This window comes from Stegodyphus dumicola, chromosome 7 (assembly GCF_044657685.1).
Source record: "Stegodyphus dumicola isolate Sdum_Otavi_A_Nest chromosome 7, ASM4465768v1".
NCBI classification, from domain to species: domain Eukaryota; kingdom Metazoa; phylum Arthropoda; class Arachnida; order Araneae; family Eresidae; genus Stegodyphus; species Stegodyphus dumicola.
Genome location: NC_140774.1, coordinates 66223536 through 66242107, shown reverse-complemented (window position 1 = coordinate 66242107; position 18572 = coordinate 66223536). Strand labels below are relative to the sequence as shown.

The 18572-nt window shown below is 32.2% G+C and overlaps 1 protein-coding gene across 7 annotated transcripts in view; it reads left to right on the top strand.

The window, feature by feature from the left end:
- Positions 1–18572, top strand: part of LOC118202125 (uncharacterized) — a 69620-nt gene that overhangs the window by 11992 nt on the left and 39056 nt on the right. For 4 of the 7 annotated variants that reach the window (XR_015042070.1, XM_085820371.1, XM_035374277.2 and 1 more), the window contains exon 2: positions 11941–12324. Coding sequence is in view for 5 of the 7 variants with exons in the window: in XM_085820371.1 (XP_085676497.1) it covers positions 11966–12324 (359 nt within the window). In the remaining 2 variants the exon portion in view is untranslated. Of the gene's footprint in view, positions 1–9162; positions 9309–11940; positions 12325–17810; positions 17893–18572 lie in introns of those variants that run through there. The other 3 variants (XR_015042069.1, XM_085820368.1, XM_085820369.1) reach the window with 2 other exon arrangements.

Below are 18572 nucleotides of genomic sequence, written 5' to 3'. Positions count from 1 at the left end.
TCTGTTTAAACATTTAGTCCAAGAGGAAACAGTGACAGAGAGCTGCCTTTTTGTCAGTAATTTATTCTTTATATATACTGCACTAGTTCTTTAATATGTATATATATATATATCTAGACAGAGGAAGAATGAATTTAATATAAATTTGTCTTTATTATAATATTTAGTGCAATATTCTCAGGAATTTATTTAAAATAATAACATAATTCAGCGGAATTTATTTGTTAAATTTTTCGGTAAAAATATATTTTAGAGTGCCCCTTTTCATTTTTTTGGTGCCATTCTTATTTACATCCAACACCCTCCCCAGTAAAATGGCATCTAAAACATAATGCAATAAAGCATAATTAAAACAAAAGGTAAAAGTTTACAATTGGGTAGCCCTTGTTTTTTTGACGATTCTTTTTTGACAACAAGATCGGATCAGCAAAACGTAATTTCAAGATGGCCGATATACAAAACCAAAATAACATGTCAAAGAATTTCACAAACTCTATGTGTCCATGTACACAGAGTTTGTGAATTTCTTTGACTTGTTATTTTGACAACTATTTTCACTTGAAAAACATCAGAGAATTGCATAAACTCAACATTGTGCACTAACTTCACTTTGTCCATGGATACATCAATCTGTTTTCACTTAAAAATTGAAGGAGCACCCAATTCTACACTATAGCCAGACAAAAAATATATAATCTCGATAAACTGCATTTTAAATCAAACAGTGAAGTAACATAAAAAAGAAAATACATCTTATCGCATCTTTGCACTACACAAAGGAAATATCCACTTACCTTATTTAGAAATTTCTGTATCTTCAGTCTGTGGCATACAAAATTCCTTAACAGCATCCCAAAACTTTCCTCAAACCATGTTCCCTTTCTAATGGAATGCTTTATATGATGAGCATTTGAACCTTTATTGCGTCAAACCCATTCAAAGCTATCTGAATGATCTTGATGTTCTACCGTACACATTTCCTTCGTACAAACAGGACACTTATAATGTCTACTAATTTAACCTTCATTTACACGTGAGTCAATTACTGCTTTTTTACCCTTTCATTCCAAGTCATACAGGAACTTCAAATTAAACTTACATACAGTCATTTTATCGTGTAGAGCAAATTAAGCAACTTCCTAACCATCATCCAACACACAAATAAGCTCTTGCAAATATTTTCCCATCAGTCAAATTCACTGCAATCATGTCATAATAGGGTTTCCATAACATTCCAACTACTCAGGTGAATAAATGAAAGAACAACTTGGTGATAATCCAAGAGGCAACCTAATATTGTCTAACAATTTTTGTATTTAATACAATTATGCAAGAAGTTTATTTTAAATCAGTGGATTCAAACTGACAGCCCTGCAGTCCACATGCTGCCCATGAATGCATTTCATTAATGTGTTTTTTATAAATACGGTGCTGCAAAAATTTCAAGATTTTAACTACTTGAATTCACAGTTTATATTATTTTCATTACCATTAAAAAGTAGCATCAACCAAAATATCTATAAATGGAGTTAATCATTCTGTAATGTGATATAAATCTTGTTTGAAGATTTGTACATATATATAGATTTAATTTATTTGTATATGCAGATTTTATTTTATTTTTACTTTTCGAAAAAAAAGTGCAGGGAGTTATGAATTTCTCACTGAGAATAATAAATATCTTTAGGTTAGAGTAGATTTAAGGGTGCCCCTTGTATTATTGCGAAGTTTTTATTACATTTATCGCCAAGTTGTTTCATTTATGGTAACCTGAGTATTTGAATGTTGTGGAAACCCTGTTATGATGTAATTGATTGCATGATTGTGGTGAATTTGAATGATGGGAAAAGATTTGTAAGTTCTTGTGGTGTGTGTTGGTTAGGAAGTACGTTGCTGTTTTGTGGTTTAAACCAGAATTTCTTCAACTGTGGGTTGGGGGATTTGCAGAAGAGGTTTGCAAAAATTTTAGTAGTTTTGTTATTTCTTTATTATAATAATTTTATAATTACCAAATATTTTTACATAATATATTTGAAAATAGATAAAGATAAGGCAATACATACAAAGAAAACACGGAAACGTATTTACAAATTCTTTTTATTATATAAAAGTTCATTTTACTTGCTTTGCACGTATTGCTGTCATTTCATGTGTTACTTATTTAAAATCTTTACATTGTTCTATGTCTTGAAATTAATGTTAATGACCTAAAACTGCAATAGAATATTACAGTACAAGTAAAAAATTAATTTCGCTCACGCGTGTGTTCGATTTGCTCAATGCTTGTGGGGGTTCCACAAAATTTTCATAAATATTATGGAGTTCTGGGGTTGCGAAAAAAATCTTGGTGATAAAAAGGGGTCACGAGTGACAAAAGTTTAAGAAGCCCTGGTTTAGACAGTAAAATGGCTGAATGTGGTAAGATTAATTTGAAGTTTTTTTATGATTTCGAACAAAAGGGGAAAAGATCATTAATGACTTTTGTATAAATGAAGATTTACGCAGTAGCCATTTTAAGTTTCCTGTTTGTTGGAAGGAAATGTGTATGGTTAAACTTCAGAGGATACCTGCCGTATGGAGGATTTCTTTTACTCTCATCTTTGTGAATTTATGTGGCGATGCTGCCAGTATACAGATTCTAGTTCAGATAATTTTTGGATGCTGTTAAGGAATTTTGTTTGACTGAAGGCAGGGAAATTTTTAAATAAGGTAAGTGAATCAAAATTGCAATAACAACCTTGTGTTTAGCTTAAGTATATTAAAACACTCAATTGATTTCAAGGGCAGCTAAAGGTCTCTCCTCATCAGGGGAATGAAATTCCTAGAAAGGGGGAAAAAAAGAAGAAAAATAAAGCATTGGCAAAGGAGTCTCAGAAACACGTGATCCTTATCAGCACTGCACGTGGTCGTAACCAGATTTTGAATCAGAGTTACACTGGCCGTCTACTTTTACTGAGCCAAGCTATCTGATCAAACATATGACACATAGACTAAAACGCAAAAAAATCAGCAAAGTAAAAAAATAGGAAGCAAGGGGCAACTGCACCTTCACGCACCAAGTCTGAACTTCGAATAAAGGGAAAGCAACCTCTGTAACGCCTTTTTATACCCTCCGGTAGTACTAAACGCGAGGAGGCAACACCATCTATTGGCAAAAATAATAACCAAGAATTATGTTAATAGAATTTTAAACGCATTAAGAAGGACTGGATTAGACTTAAAATCATTCACTAAACATGCTAAATCCTTGTGAATATGAAAAGCCTCAAGAAAATCCAATTCACCAACAGAAGAAGCCTTTTGGATAATTTTTGCAGATAATGATACAAGTGAAAATTATGATTAAAATTCCAACTATGATATGCAGTTAAAGACTTGTTAATTTCGCCTTTTCGGGCATAAGATTCATGTTCCTCGATACGAAACTTCAACGCTCTTTTTGTTTGGCCAGTATATTTTAAGCCACACTGCCATGATATACTATAAATTCTCCAATAATTAAAGCAAGAAACACAATCTTTTAGAATCGAACCATGAATTTTATTGATAGGGAAGAAAGTGACTTGAAAATTGAATTTGTGGAGAATCCATGCAAATTTATAACTAACAGAAGGATAAAATGGAAGTACGACAAGGTCATTAATATTATTTCTAACAATGGAATGTCTTCTTTGATCGGATTCTGAAAATTTTTTAATGGTTTTATCAATGATCACGAAAGAAAATCCTCGATGAACAGCAACTGCTCTCAAATAATTAAGTTCATAGGTAAGCAAAGATTCTGAGGAACAAACTTTGAGTGCGCAAAATACATAATAGTAAAAAGAAGCCATTTTTTGCTTAACAGGGTGGCATGACTTAGCATGGGGGAGGTAAACAAACTGCAAAGTGTTTACAGTGCACAGTAGTGCTAAAATCAATTTCATTGCGGATTATAAGAATATCAAGGAAGGGGAGGGAATTGTTGGATTCAATTTCAAGAGAGAATTGGATGGCTGGATCAATTGAATTTATAATAGATAAAATCTCGGATAAATCATCTTTATTACCATCAAAAAGCACGAAAGTGTTATCTACGTACCAAATCCAGAGACAAAAAGATAGTTTATCAAATAATTTCACCTCAGAATTGTGCATATAAATGTCGGCAAGTTCTCGTGATGAGGAGGGACCCTTAGCTGCCCTCAAAACCGATTGAGTGTTTTAATATACTTACGCTAAATACAAGGTTGTTATTGCGATTTTGATTGTCACATTGGCATGTTTCTCTTCTATTCAAGGTAAGTGGATATTTCATTGGAGTAGTGCTAAGATGAATTTCCTTTTTAAAATTATTTAATTGTTTGACTTCAAATGTAGTTTATTGAGATTATATATTTTGTGTTGGCAGCTCCTTTAACTTTTTAAGTGAAAATAGATCGATGTGTACGTGGACAAGGTCAAGGGAGTGTTCAATGCCAAGTTTGTGCAATTCTGTGATTTTTTTTTTAAGTGAAAATAGGTTGATATGTAAATGGATACCAAGTTTGTGCAATTCTTTTACTTGTTATTTTGGCTTTGTGTAGTGGTGATTTTTGGACAAAGCCAAAATAACAAGTCAAAGAATTGCACAATTTCACTATCCATATACTACCAAAAATTGCCAATTTATGCCAAAGGCCACCCATAAATATATTTTTGCCTATCTTTATTTGGGAACATATTTATTTGAGATTGACTTTTTTCACAGTTGAAAATTAATAAAGAAAAGATCCCGTTTGACTGATGAGCAGCTTACAGTCCATGATGAAGCTAATTTCTAGCAACTTTTCTCCAGTCCATGATATTATACAATCAAATTTTGTAATTAAATACAAAATTTATAATTATTTATATATAAACATGTGTCTTTTAATTTATGTGTCGCAGAAAAATGTAATAAATAAGAGAGTCTAGGTCAGGGATAGGCAACGATAGAATTTTAATTTTCCGGTCCGAGGCAAATAAAAAGAAGTACAGTCAAAAGTCGTTAATTCGGACACCCATAATCCGGAATGATCTATAATCCGGACCTCAAAGCTAAAATCTTTCTGCGCATGCGCCGCAATGACGCATGCGCAAAGGCGTTTTACTCGTGCGCCCAAGACATTTACGTCTGCGCATATGCGTCTGCGCAAGTGCAGAAACGTTTTCGCGTGCGCGTTTAATGTATAACGGACGCTATAAGCTAAAATTATCTAATTATCTATTTCAGTTAATGTTGATGATTGCGTTGTTCCTTAATCTTCGAATCGGATCCGGCTTATTATTTTTTGCAGACTGTAAGAGCAATTTTCTAAAAGTAAGCTTGAACTTTTGATTATGTCAAATAGAATTTCCGATGCTGGAGCTCCCAAAGGATCTAGAAAACGAAAGTATGTTTCGATGTCCATCAAACAAAAAACGAATTGCTACAAAAAATGGATAGAGGCATATTCTTTGTTTATCTAACCGTTCCGAAATCTGTTTATCGATTTCACGCTGCTCTGCGCGGGGGGGGGAAGACGTCGCGGCGCGCAATGAACTGGAAGTTGATTTGTCAACACTATCGTTATCTTCAGAGCAGATGTTTTTATTTTATTCGGCTTATAATTCCTTACTAAATGTAGTATTTAATTTCGATGTACTCCGTCTTTGATATGATTTAAATCAAATTCCTCGTCATTATAAATACCACGAATACAAATCAAATAGTTTTCTGGTTGCAATTTTCTAATTTCGGCTATGCGTAAGGTATGCTTTACGCATCCGCGCGTTGAAAGAAATGTTTAATAAAGTAAACAAATAAATATTAGGCTTCTTTTTTGGTAAATTTTGATACCCTTTAGATCATAATTGCTCATTATTTTATAAATTACGGTTTCATATTTTTAATTTTATAATTTCTGCATGCCATCTTACCAGATTTAAACTGATGATCTATAATCCGGAAAAATCAATAATCCGGAATCGCCGAAGTCCCGACGAGTCCGGATTAAAGACTTTTGACTGTATATGTCCATCTCCTTTTCTACTTCATTTAAATATTATTTTTTTTCTTTTCTCAAAGGTCTGATGATTTTTTTTATTTTCTATAATTTTGTTCTACAAAATGTAAATTGACGGAAATAGCAAGCACAGACAGCATTCAATCAGTAAAGTGTTAAAAGCAAAAAGTTTTTTGTTAGTTATAGCTGTAGATTGGCATCAACGAGCATTGTCGCTTTCTCGGGGAGCAGACATATGGCAATCTTGTGTAGGTGAATTAGATCTCACATGTGGCAGACTGTGCATTTTAAGCTCCAGCCAGTGACCATATAGCATCATTGTGAATATTTGTGAAATTATTAAAAGTGTAGCATAGCTAGTGCTTGTTTGGGTTATTTATAAAATATTTCAGCCCCGAAATGGCTACTAAAAAACGTAAAGTTGATTAAGAGTGCCATGCTTTTAATGATGAATGGACCTGGAAATATTTTTTTACAGCTGTAAAAGATAAACCAGTGTGTCTCATCTGCAATGAAGCTGAAGCTGTAGCAGTCTTCAAAGAATATAACATTTCCCGTCATTTCACATCTAAGCAGAAGAATTCCAGTTACAAATAATATGAAAGGAAACAAAATGCAGAAAGTCTTTGTAAAAAATTATCAGGCCGACAAAATTTTTTTGAGAAGATAAACAGTATCCAGATCTCAAGATTTCAGTGCCATTCAAACAGAAGAGGATATTTTTACCATGCCTTTCAACATAAATTGTGAAGCAGTGTGTTCAGATTTGCAGCTTGAATTAATTGAGTTGCAATCTAACAATCATCTCAAGCAGTTGTTTCTAAATATGCGAAAGTTAGTTTTACAAATCATTATTGAAAGTAAGTTTCCCAAATTTAATATCTCACGCCCAGAAAATCAGTGCTATGTTTGCCTCATCTTATGTATGTGAACAAGTGTTTCAACTATGAACCTTAGAAAAGAATTAGTTCAGACTGATAGATGAGCATTTAGCCTCGTTCCTTAGAATCAGTACATCTCATTTCGAACCTCAATATAAGGAACTTTTAAAAATGAAAGTGCAATTACAATCATCTCATTAACATATTTAAATTGTAATACTTGTATATTGTTTTTAAAATTTTAGAAAAATTTTATCTTGGCCCGCCAAACTTTTTTTTTTTGATTTTTGGCCAGCGACCGAAAAAGTTTGCCCATCCTGTTCTAGGTTGTCATTATTTATTCTTATTTATTATTTATGTTTCGTCCCACTTGTAACATTTTCCCTGAAAACTTAGTTTTCACAATTTGTGAATTTTCAGTTTAAATTAAGTCATTTAAGGATTAATTAAACATTTAGAATTATTTGAAAAAAAATATTAATCTGGAAACTTATATTTAGCTATTTAGTATATGCAAATTGCAGAGTGTAACCAACAAAAATATCTTGTGTGTACCAATCTTTAAATTTCAAATCGAAAATAAATATAAATATACATTTTTCCTTTATGTTGTTATTATGTATGTTTTGATAAATATTTTGTAAGAAGAATTTAATATTTATTCAAAATAATTTTTATTTTGACAAATATATTTTTAAAAAAATGGAGAAAAAATGGCCTGCCAGCTGTTTTCAGAACTTTTAAAATAGTGATGTAAGAGCAGAGGAAGAAAAGCAAATGGTATTGAATTTCTTTTCATAAAATGTACCAGTTTCTGAAATCAGTCTCATATTATATGTGCTACCAACTGATGAAAATCATTTTGGATAGATTATAATATCACTGGTCAATAGTGATTTTCTAAAATGTATAACTTATATATATTCTTGTACTAGACATTATGTGAACAAAAACAAATTTAGGTTGGTTCTATAATGTAGTTTCCCCTCATTTTTTAAAGTATGAAATTATTTTTGGTATACTTGTCTTCAGCAGTAGCCTTGGTGAGAATTTTGATTTGCCACATTTCTGCATTGCTGAAAAACAAACAGTTTCCAATCTGTATATGTGCTAGAAACAAACATTGACAGTTACTGATCTGTGTTGGTGCATTACTTCTCCTATCGCTTTTAAAATACAAAATTTTTTACTGTGTGTGCCCATAGTTCATGGTTTTTTTGGTTGTAAAAATTTTCAAGTTTAAAATATAGCAGTTTTTTATTGCAAATATTCATTATACTTATTATTTTCAATCTACAATTAACTGAAAAAGATGCTGTAGTTTTTCCCAAGAAAAATGTATTTTACCAAGTGAGGGATTTTTTTTAAAATGGGCATAGTTATGCAAATATATGCTGGAAAAGAAACCAATTGTTGAGGCACCAAGTCAGTAATGTGAGTTGTTCTGCTGAACTTTGGCCAACAGAGTGAGTTTGAAAAAGTGAACTTTCTGCTACATTATGTTATTTTTTCTAATGAATTGATAACAAAGTTGTATTAAATAAAATTATAAATAGACTTTTACAATTTATTCAGTTAACTACTATAATAAATTATGAAATAGAAATAAATGATACCAATTTATATTAAATTCCTTCATATGTATAAATTAAATAATTTGTACTATATAAATAGTAAAATGAATTGCCATTTACTGTAATGAGTTTCATTTTCTTACATGCTTATAACATTTGGCAATATATTGCACTTTCTTAAGCTTAAATTACGCCAATGCCATTTTCTCTAACCAAGGCTGCTACTGGAAAAAAGTACGTTATATTATCACATTTACTGTAATTGCTTTCCATTATGTAATTACTCAAATACTCATTTGATTATAAAGAATTTTATAAACTAATTTGAAATAGATTAAAAAAACTTTCTATTTGACAAGGAAAAGGTTATACTTTTATTAAATGTTAAATGTACGATACATTCAGTGTATGCACAGGCTGACAATGTTTATTCATCACCAAAGATATTTAAGTAATGGGATTAGGAATAACAATAATAATAGTAAATATAAAGCAAAATAGCACTTTATATTCCCCACTCCCTCAAAAGAAATTGTTTTAAGAAAAAAATATGATTTAATTTTTGTGATTGTAAATTGCATTTTGTATGAATGAGATTCAACATAAATTAGGCGAAGATACTTAATTATGTACTTTTTATGTTGATTACAGAAATAAAGTTCAGGTTATTTTAAGTAACTTTTTTTATTTTTAAATAGGATGAAGATAAATAGGACACCTTTCCTCATATTTGAAATCAACAGGAAAATGCTTAAGAATCAGCCTTTTACTTTCATGTAACATATAACAGAAAGCTAAATTTTGTTGACTAGAGTAATTTGCTGCATTCATTTTCCATTAAATGAATGGTAATGTTTCTATTGCTAGTTAAGACTTATTTAACTGTTGCATATAAAATTAATTGGTCTTCTAGTTGCATATCTAGTGTATTTGAAGTATAGGCCGTTTCCATAAAACAACCATGAAATGAATTTATTTATAGAATGAGCCTTTTTATTTATTTTGAAGTTTTAGATGAATTAGGTTTTTAATGATTTTGCATTTTCTTTAAGAAAACTTTGATTGCAATTTCTTTTTCTTTCTTTTTTTGTTAATAGGAATAAAATATTCATCGTAATCTTGATTTTAGAATATGTCAAAATTTTAAAAGATTTATATACCTTTGATCCAAAATATAGTATAATGATTAAAAATAAATGAATGTATCGTAAATTTAACATTAAATAAAAGTATAACATTTAATAAAAGTATAAAGTAATTTAATAAAAGTTTGGAATTTGCGATTTCATGAATTTGTCATATCAGTTGATAACGAAGTATTATTAAGTTCATTGGACACTTTTTTGTTGAATAATATTGAAACGATATCTTTAGCTGCTTGTAACATAAGTTTTTCTCCAATAGCGTGAGCCCGCCCAGTCTTAGGAATTCTTAGGCTTACCAGGTAACTAGGTTCCAAAGTTTTTCCACTTGAAGTAACAAAACCATTCACCTCTTGTGTACTATTTTTGAACTCCAATGATTTCCCCCTAAAATATTCTTCATATTTATCCTTTAAATTGGCAAGCTTAGATTTGAGATATCTTTTAAGAAACGATGGTTTTATATTTTGACTGGATAATAGTTCACTGCAAACACCACATTGAGGTTGTGGGTTCATTTCATCTCCATTCCAGGTAAATCCAAATGACAAATAACTTTTATTATATTTTCTATAAAAAAGTTTTTCCTTCATTTCAGTAGTCTTAGTGTTATTAGATTTTCCTATATTCATCACCTGTGAATCGTCACTTATCAAGTTAGTCACTCCTAGCCACTTTTCCATTTTGAAAATCAAGGTTTTTTTAAAAAATTTTTTTACAAATATTTAAATGCACAATGTATTATGAGTTCTTCAAAAACAGAAGACGGTATTCTCAAATCACGTAGAAAAGTAAGGAATACAAAGCAACAAGAAGACAAAATACTTGCTGTTAGAGACAGAAAACCGACATAAAAAATGATTCTCATTGAAAATGGAGCAATATGGGCTTGGATATGAGGACATAAAGTGATGACATGCTGATAAATCAACAAAGAGAATAAATGAGATTATATTATCTTTTTTATAGGAACTTATTTTTATTTTCTATTAAATACAGCATCTATTTCTATCAATCCTTTTAAAAATATAATTTATGGCAAATTTTGTTCCGTCCAGGGCTGTGGAGTCGGTAGGGAAAATGACTGACTCCGACTCCTGGAATTTTAATGAATCCGACTTCTACTCCTTCATATACATGTAAACATATACACATGGGTACAGCTTATTTTTGTAATATAAAAGAAGTAATAGCTGCTACAGAAAAAAAATTGATGCATAGCAAATTTTTTATATTAATTAGCATTTATTATGAAATGCAAAAACTGGCATTATTAATTTCTAAGAAACAGTAAAACTTCAGCATGATCTTCTTTGTTAGAGGACCATAAATCCAATTTGATGAACTTCAGAACTGAGAAGAGTCTTTCTACACTGAATTGAGTAGGAAGAAGAGCTGTTACTGTTAGGGCTACTCCCTTAGTGGGACTTAAGTTCCTAAGTGGGAGCTAAATCCGATTGAAAAACAGCAGTCTGAAGCCGAGAGAGAAGACAGCAAATTTCCTAATGCGACCCCTTTTAGACATGAAAGTCACAGTTTCCAACCACTGCTAGAAATTGTGAAAAAAACTTTTTTTTTTCGCCCACTGCCTTACGCACTGCAAAATTTTCTCATTTTTCAAGGCATTAATTCAATCCCTAATTTACGTATCGCCAAAAAGTCTGCCAAGAAACCACATGACTAAGACAAACCTATTCCAACTCAACGCAAGACCGGAAACTACCCTGACCTTGTCCTCTTATCAGTGAAAAAGACAGCTAAATTCTTGCCCCAAAACTGTTCTTTACCATTTACTAAAAACGGCAAAAATTGCAAAAATAAGTTAAATAAACCTCATGAACTCAAAATCAATTATAACTATTGGCTTGAAAGTATATTTAAATTGAAGAGCTAATTTTTCTGCTTCCAGTAATATAAGTTATGAATAGGTAAGCTTAAATTAAGTATCAATAAATCAAAAATTATGCGAGAAAGTACCTAATTCCATTGTCTAGTCAGTGCGTTTACAAAACAAGGAGTGAAATGTACGTATAAATTCTAAGTACAAAAACCCCAATAAAAGGTAAAGAAACTCACACATGGATTAAATAAAAATACACATCGTGTAGCATGATTTAGAATATAAATAAAATTAATTTTGATAAATCATAAATTACTTAATTGAATTTCGCTGCACAACAGAAAGAAAGGTCATCTAGCAGTAAGTGAAGGACTTATAAAGTATGACTTGGATATCTAAACTATTAGTTCTATATGTACTGATGGTGCCTCTGGTATGTTAAGACATAATCAAGATTTTTTTTTTCCACTGATGAAACAAGAAATTCTGCATTTACAGGGGACCCACTGTTTTCTTCATCAGCATGCTCTTGTATCAGAACACTGCCTCCAGAGAGGATAAGCCTCATGCTTTCAAGTGTGAAGATTGCTCAAAGTTTATATCTGAGGATTTGGAAACTGTTATGCCTCCTGGTGATTCCACCGATATATTAGTTCTTGATCCTGTTTGCTTCACATCTGCTAATGTTCTTGATCCTGATGAATTGAAAAGACTCCTGAAGGAAGTTGAGTACTTGGAACATACTGAAGCTAACCTCAAAGGAACTAACCTCAATATCTATGGAAAGAAGGAATTTTTCTTTGGCTGCCACAGACACCAGACACATTTATTTTATAGTTCAGAAGCTTGCGTATGTTTGGAAGCAAGTAAAAAAACTCTGAGGTAAGTGTTTTTCACTTTGAAATTCAGGCCGTGTTAGGTAATAGTTCTAAAAGTAATATTATCTAATGTAAAAATGAAACTAACCCTAATGGTTTTGTTAAAGCTACCAAAACTGCAAAACAGATCAAAACTGGTATTCGAAAAATTTCTGTCACCACTAGCATTAAATTTAATGTTTCATTGTGTGATAATAATGTAGCTACTCAAAATCCTGACCAAGATAATCAAACTGTGAAGCCTTAACCTACACCTGATCCCACGACAGGTATTTCACTCATAATGATGAACCCCAGTTCCTTAAATAACTCATATTTTTTGTGAAAACTATCACAGAATACGACTGCTAAGTTTTTAGGCAAACTCTGTGCAGAGTATCTGAAAATACTGCTCCACTCAGATGCTGACAATTGGATCCTGAGTACATTCTTCAAAGAAAGTCACATTGAGCACTGTTTGATCAATGCTAAATGCACACAACCTATTAAAGTCTTTATAAGAGGTCTTCCTGTAGAAACTGCAGAGTTGCCAACTCTCCCGATTTAGGCGTGAGACTCCCGATTTTTGACCGCTCTCCCGCCAACCCGATTTACAATATATTTCTCCCGACTTTTTCTTATTCTTAAAATTTCTCATGATTTTTATGGAACTTGGCTTAATACTTTGTTATATGAACAAAAAAAAAAAAAAAAAAAAAAGTGATTTTGGACGTCTGAAAGCAATTGAATTTTCTCTAGATTATATCTAAAACAAAACCTTGCGAATTAGATACTTCTGCTTTGTGAGTGAGAGCATATACGTATCCAGAAACTTCGTTCTCCAGTTCTCCAATGGGCATCGTGCTCCACTGCGTGTCATCTGGCATATATTAGCCAATGAGGACAAAGCAAGCTGTTATTTGGATGTTCTTTAGTTATTTCGGTCATTTTGTCCTCAGTTGTGTGAGTACACGTGCCTTCGGGAAATAGTTTTAGAAATTATCATCTTTTGTTATGTCTGTGAGAAAGGTGAAATACTCGTGTACATTTCAAAAATCGTACACAGTTGACTTTCCTTCCATTATTTCCTCAAGGAAATGTAATAAATTTGCGATGTGTACCGCCTGTCGTCGCGATTTTTCGATTTCGCACGGTGGAAGGGCGGATGTTCTCAAACATGTGCGTACACAAAAACACAAGGACAACAGGAGTTGTTTTGAAAAAAAATGGAAAATTAAATTTTTCTTCAGGAACAAAGGACCAAAAAGTTATTAATGCAGAATATCTGTTCTCTGCCTTTTTACTGGAGCACAACCTACCACTGAATGCATCGGATCATGCTGCAGTTGTATTTAGAAAAATGTTTCCCGATAGTGAAATCGCTAAGAAACACTCAAGAATCAAAACAGGTGCAATTGTTAAAGAACTGGATTTGAAAAATAAATCTTCAGTTATTGATTGCATTAAAACAGCTCCGTTCTGCCTCTCTATGGAAGCAATAATACCGATTCAAAACTGTATCCAATTGTTGTTCAAAACTGTATCCAATCCAGAGTCTTTAGAAATTGAGTGCAGTTTACTTTCTGTCCCCACTTTAGAAGGACATTTGACAGATTTTAATATAGCACAGCTAATTATTAAAACTTTAAAAGAAAATGCAGTTCCTCTGGGTAATTGCTTAGCCCTTGTTGCCGATAATGCACCAACATTGGTAGGCTTGAATACTGGTGTTGCAGGCATCTTGAGAAAGGAAAATTCAGATTTGCAGATTATGAGGTGCACCTGTCACCTCTTAAATTTAGCAGCTGAAAAAGGGGCAGCTTCTTTACCAATAAATGTGGATGAACACGTTATTGATATTTATTATTATCTTGAAAGGAGTTCTAAAAGGAAGGAAAAATTGAAACAGTTCCGACAACTGCATAACAGCAGTTTACAATTAGAAAACTTGAATGAAGTTATAAAATCAGCTAGGACTGACACCCAGTAAAGTTTAATTGGAAAACTGAAAGATGCTGATGGAATTTTAAAATATAGTGAACTGTCTAGAATTATGTTGGCCATCTTGACAGTTCCCCATAGTAATGTAGAGTGTGAGAGGATTTTCAATGTTGTTGGGAAAACGAGGACTAAATTTAGATCTAATATTAGTGATGACAAATTAGAAAAACTTTTATTAGCGAAAGCAGGCCTACGTGGCAATTGCTATGAACAAAATTATGAAATTTCTTTCTTAAAGAAAGCAAAATCTGCCACTGTTTATAACATTTGTACAAAAACTGATTAAAGTGGTTTTTTTTTTTAAATTTTATTTTAAAACGATGCAAGTAATAAAAATGTTTTTTATGTGTAAGGCATTTTTGTGTTGCTTGCATTTAAGAATTAGTTACTATTTAAATTCATTATCAAAAACTATATTTTCATCATTTAAAAAGTCTTTTTAACATTATGAAAAATGTCCCGATTTCTTAAAAAAATCTCCTGATTTTTGAGTGTCATAGGTTGGCAAGTATGAAACTGATACTTCTAGGATTGTCAATGCCCTCATTGACCAAGGTTTTGCCCTTGATAAAGTTAGTTGCTTAACTAACTAAAAGATGAAAAAAGGCTCCCATGTCCCTGTTTCTTGTATATGTTAAGATGTCTTCCTGTGGAAACTGATACTTCTAGGATTGCCAATGTCCTCCTGACCATGGTTTTGCCGTTAATAAAGTTGCTTAACTGACTGAAAGATGAACAAAGGCTTCCATGTCCCTGTTTCTTACATATTTTGTTAAGAATGACATGGTAAGTAAAATTTATGATTTGCATTCTGTCATGTACTTCATGATCTTGGTCGAGAAGTATGTTACGAAGAATCGGGTGCTGCAATGTCATAATTGTCAGCAGTGACGTCATTCTTTTCGAGATTGCTATTTCGAGCCAAGATGTGTGAAATGCTGTCTACTGCGCAAATCGACTGACTGTCCATATCAGACAAAGCTTGAAACTCCCAACCTCTCACTGCCAACTACAAATTTTGTGTTAATCCCAAAAAACAGGACTTGACAGCAAAAATGAGAAAATTTGGTTAAGCCAGGAAAGACTTTTATGCAAGCACTTAAAAATGTGACTCAAAAACAAAATGAACTTAATTCTTCACTATTGTATAAGACTGCACAAACTAAAATTAATTAGTCTAAAAACTTTAAGGATGTTAGTTCCTATAACAGCAATGATAAAAATGAACTTTTTGAAATCTTCAGTATCCTAAAAATTGCTAAAGAAGTGAATGAGCTCTTTGGAAAAAATGTCATAAGCAAATTTATCTCTGCCTATAAAAATATCAACAACTTAGAGGAGTTACGGATGCTATAGATCAAATGTTTATTTTCTACTTTATCATCTCCGAAGTAGGAAACTAAGTCAAAAATAAAATGTCAGACTTTTATTCTTTTTCTATTACTTATTACTGTAATTATTCTGCTTGTAACCCTCTTAAATAACATCTATCTGTATTTGTTACTATTTTACCCACTCCATGATCCTGATAAATTTTTCTTATTCCTGGTTTCCCACTCTCCCATTGCCTGAATGGTTTTTGTTTTAAATCTTGCTCACAGGCAGTCCTGAATCTCCAAATGCTGAGATGGTCAAATGCCATGCCCCGCTGATTTTTGTCAAAATTTTAGAATTTTTCGCCAATTCAGCGATTTTCGCCAATTGCATCGTGTTTTACCGCCAACTACCGACTACTTCGAATCCAGTAACCTGCGGTTTCTCCCAACTCGCCGCTTAACCGGCCAATCCAATGCGCTGAACTTGTTTCTCCCACTCTTTTCTTTGAGGGTGCCAGATTATTTTTTTCGCGTTCGCTTCAGCAGCAAGGGAGCTTCGGTTTCGACGTCAAAGAAAGAGGATGATTTTTTTCAAATTTCATTTGGTGCAGATAATGCTCATGTCATGGTGGGTGACAAAAAGGGTGTAGCCTCTTTCCTCAAAAAAGAACAAAATGAATTAATTGTTATTGGATGCCCATGCCACTTAATTAATTTGGCAGCAAAAAAAGCTGCAGCTGCTTTACCATTAAATATTAACCAGCTTCTGATTGATGTGTTTTTCTATCTGAGAAAAAGTGTAAAAAGGAAAGAAAAACCTAAAGAATTTCCAAGAACTGTCCTCTGGTGAAACGAGAAAAATTCTGAAACATGTATGCACGAGATGGTTATCCTTAGGCAGAGCACTAGGAAGGTTTATTGAACAGTGGGATGCATTGCTAAATAATTTCCATGAAGAGATCAAGACGAAACCACAGATCCCATCAAATTTGTCGGCATATAAGATTCCGAAAACCAACTTTGCTTCTAATCAAAATGTTTTAAAAGGGAAAAGCCAACACACAGAATCAAACCCTTTAAAAAGAAAATGCTTAGAAGACTCCTCAAAGGTCAACTTTGTTAAAGAAGTTGAAGGGAAGAAGAAACAGTCTTCTATTAGCCAGGAGGAAAGGATTTATCTTCTTTCTTCGGATTTGAACAAAGCATATTTGTAGTTTTGTGTTAAGTACCATTAAGATTTTTGAAAGTGTAAATACCCTTCTACAACCAGCTTCGCCAAAATCTCCCCTGCTTATCCAAATTCTTAATGATCTTTTGAAAGAACGTTATACTAAGTTTGTAAAACCGTCCGTTGTGAAAAACAGTGTGTTGATTCGTGTTGCCTATAATAGTTTGGCAAATCAAAAGGATGACAATGATCTTATAATTGGAAATCAAACCAGGGTACTTGTAAATTCTTTGAAAGATCATGAGAAAAAAAGAATTTTTTCAATGTGTTAGAAAGTACTTTTCCTCAGCCTGTGATTACATTGTAAGGAAGTTTCCTTTTCAAAATGAAGTTCTTTTAAATGCTGGAGTGGCAAATTTGAAACAAATTGAAAATTCATCTTTTGAAAAGATTCGTTTTTTTATTGATAAATTTCCATTTTTGTTAACAATTAAAGAAAATGAATGCCATAATGATGCTTTAGATGAACTGCAGAACCAATTTTCTGCTGCACAGTTTGAAGACTTTTGCCAGTTCTGGAGAAGATAGACTTGATGTCCTCGTTGGTACCTTAAAAAGAATAAAAAGAGCTGATGGAACACCAAAATATGATAGACTAGCAAGAGTTTTATGTGCTATTCTTGTAATTCCACACAGTAATGCTGAGTGCGAGAGAGTCTTCAGTGTTGTGAAGAAAAACAAAACTATGTTTCGTTCTTCAATTTCACCAAAAACTCTAGAAAACATTTTAATTGCTAAATTTTACGAGGAAACTAATTGTTATGACAGGAAATTTTCCAAGGAATTTTTGGCTAAAGCCAAAAAATGCACTCTAAATTCATTGCAATAATTTTTTTTGTGTAACATTAAGTTCTTGTTTTATGTTTCCTAATAAATTTTTTAGTTACTACTTAATTGAGATTTACTAATGTAAGTACAATTTTCTTTTTTCTATTTGTATAAATTGTTATTTTTTTAATATCAAAGCATGAATTCTTCGTGTTCTTCTGAATTTTGGAGAAATCTTCTGAATTTGGGGGAGAAATCTTCTGAATTTTTATCTTTAGAGGTTGGTAGGTATGCATTCTTTTTCTTTTAATTAGTAAAGATTGTGGTGATCCATGTTTTAAAAATGGATTTTGAATCAGTTGAGATTAGTGCACTAACCTAGTGCTTCGCATTAGATAGTAAAGAACATCTGCACTACAAAAATATACTTTTATTTAAACAGCAAAAATGCGCAGCAGCATGCGTAATGAAAACTTGTTCTCTTAAACATACTTTCTTCTACACTCAGGTAGTGCATGCGCATTGACAATTACCAAAGGAGCTTGGCAGATACTGCCATCTGTAGGATAAACTATTTGCTACATATTCCTCCCACCTGAATTTACTGGAAAGTAAATTGTTGAACATAATGTATGCGTAATAGTACAGTATATAATATTGAAGTATAAAATTATGCCTACCATGATGTTCTAATTAAATTGAAATACAAATTACCTGGAGATGCAGCATTCCATAATTTTCTAGACATGCTAACAGATAATACTAAACCTAGAAAAATAAATCAAATTATTACAAAGTATTCAAACAAATACAAAATATTTTACAGACGTATCATTGGTTTCACAGTTCTACCACTGCTGGTAGTCATAGGAATATTTTCAATCATATCCTTTTGGACTGGATTATCCAGTTCAAGTCTGTACAGTCTTTGTACTGGTCTTAGAAACTCAGAAGTCTCTG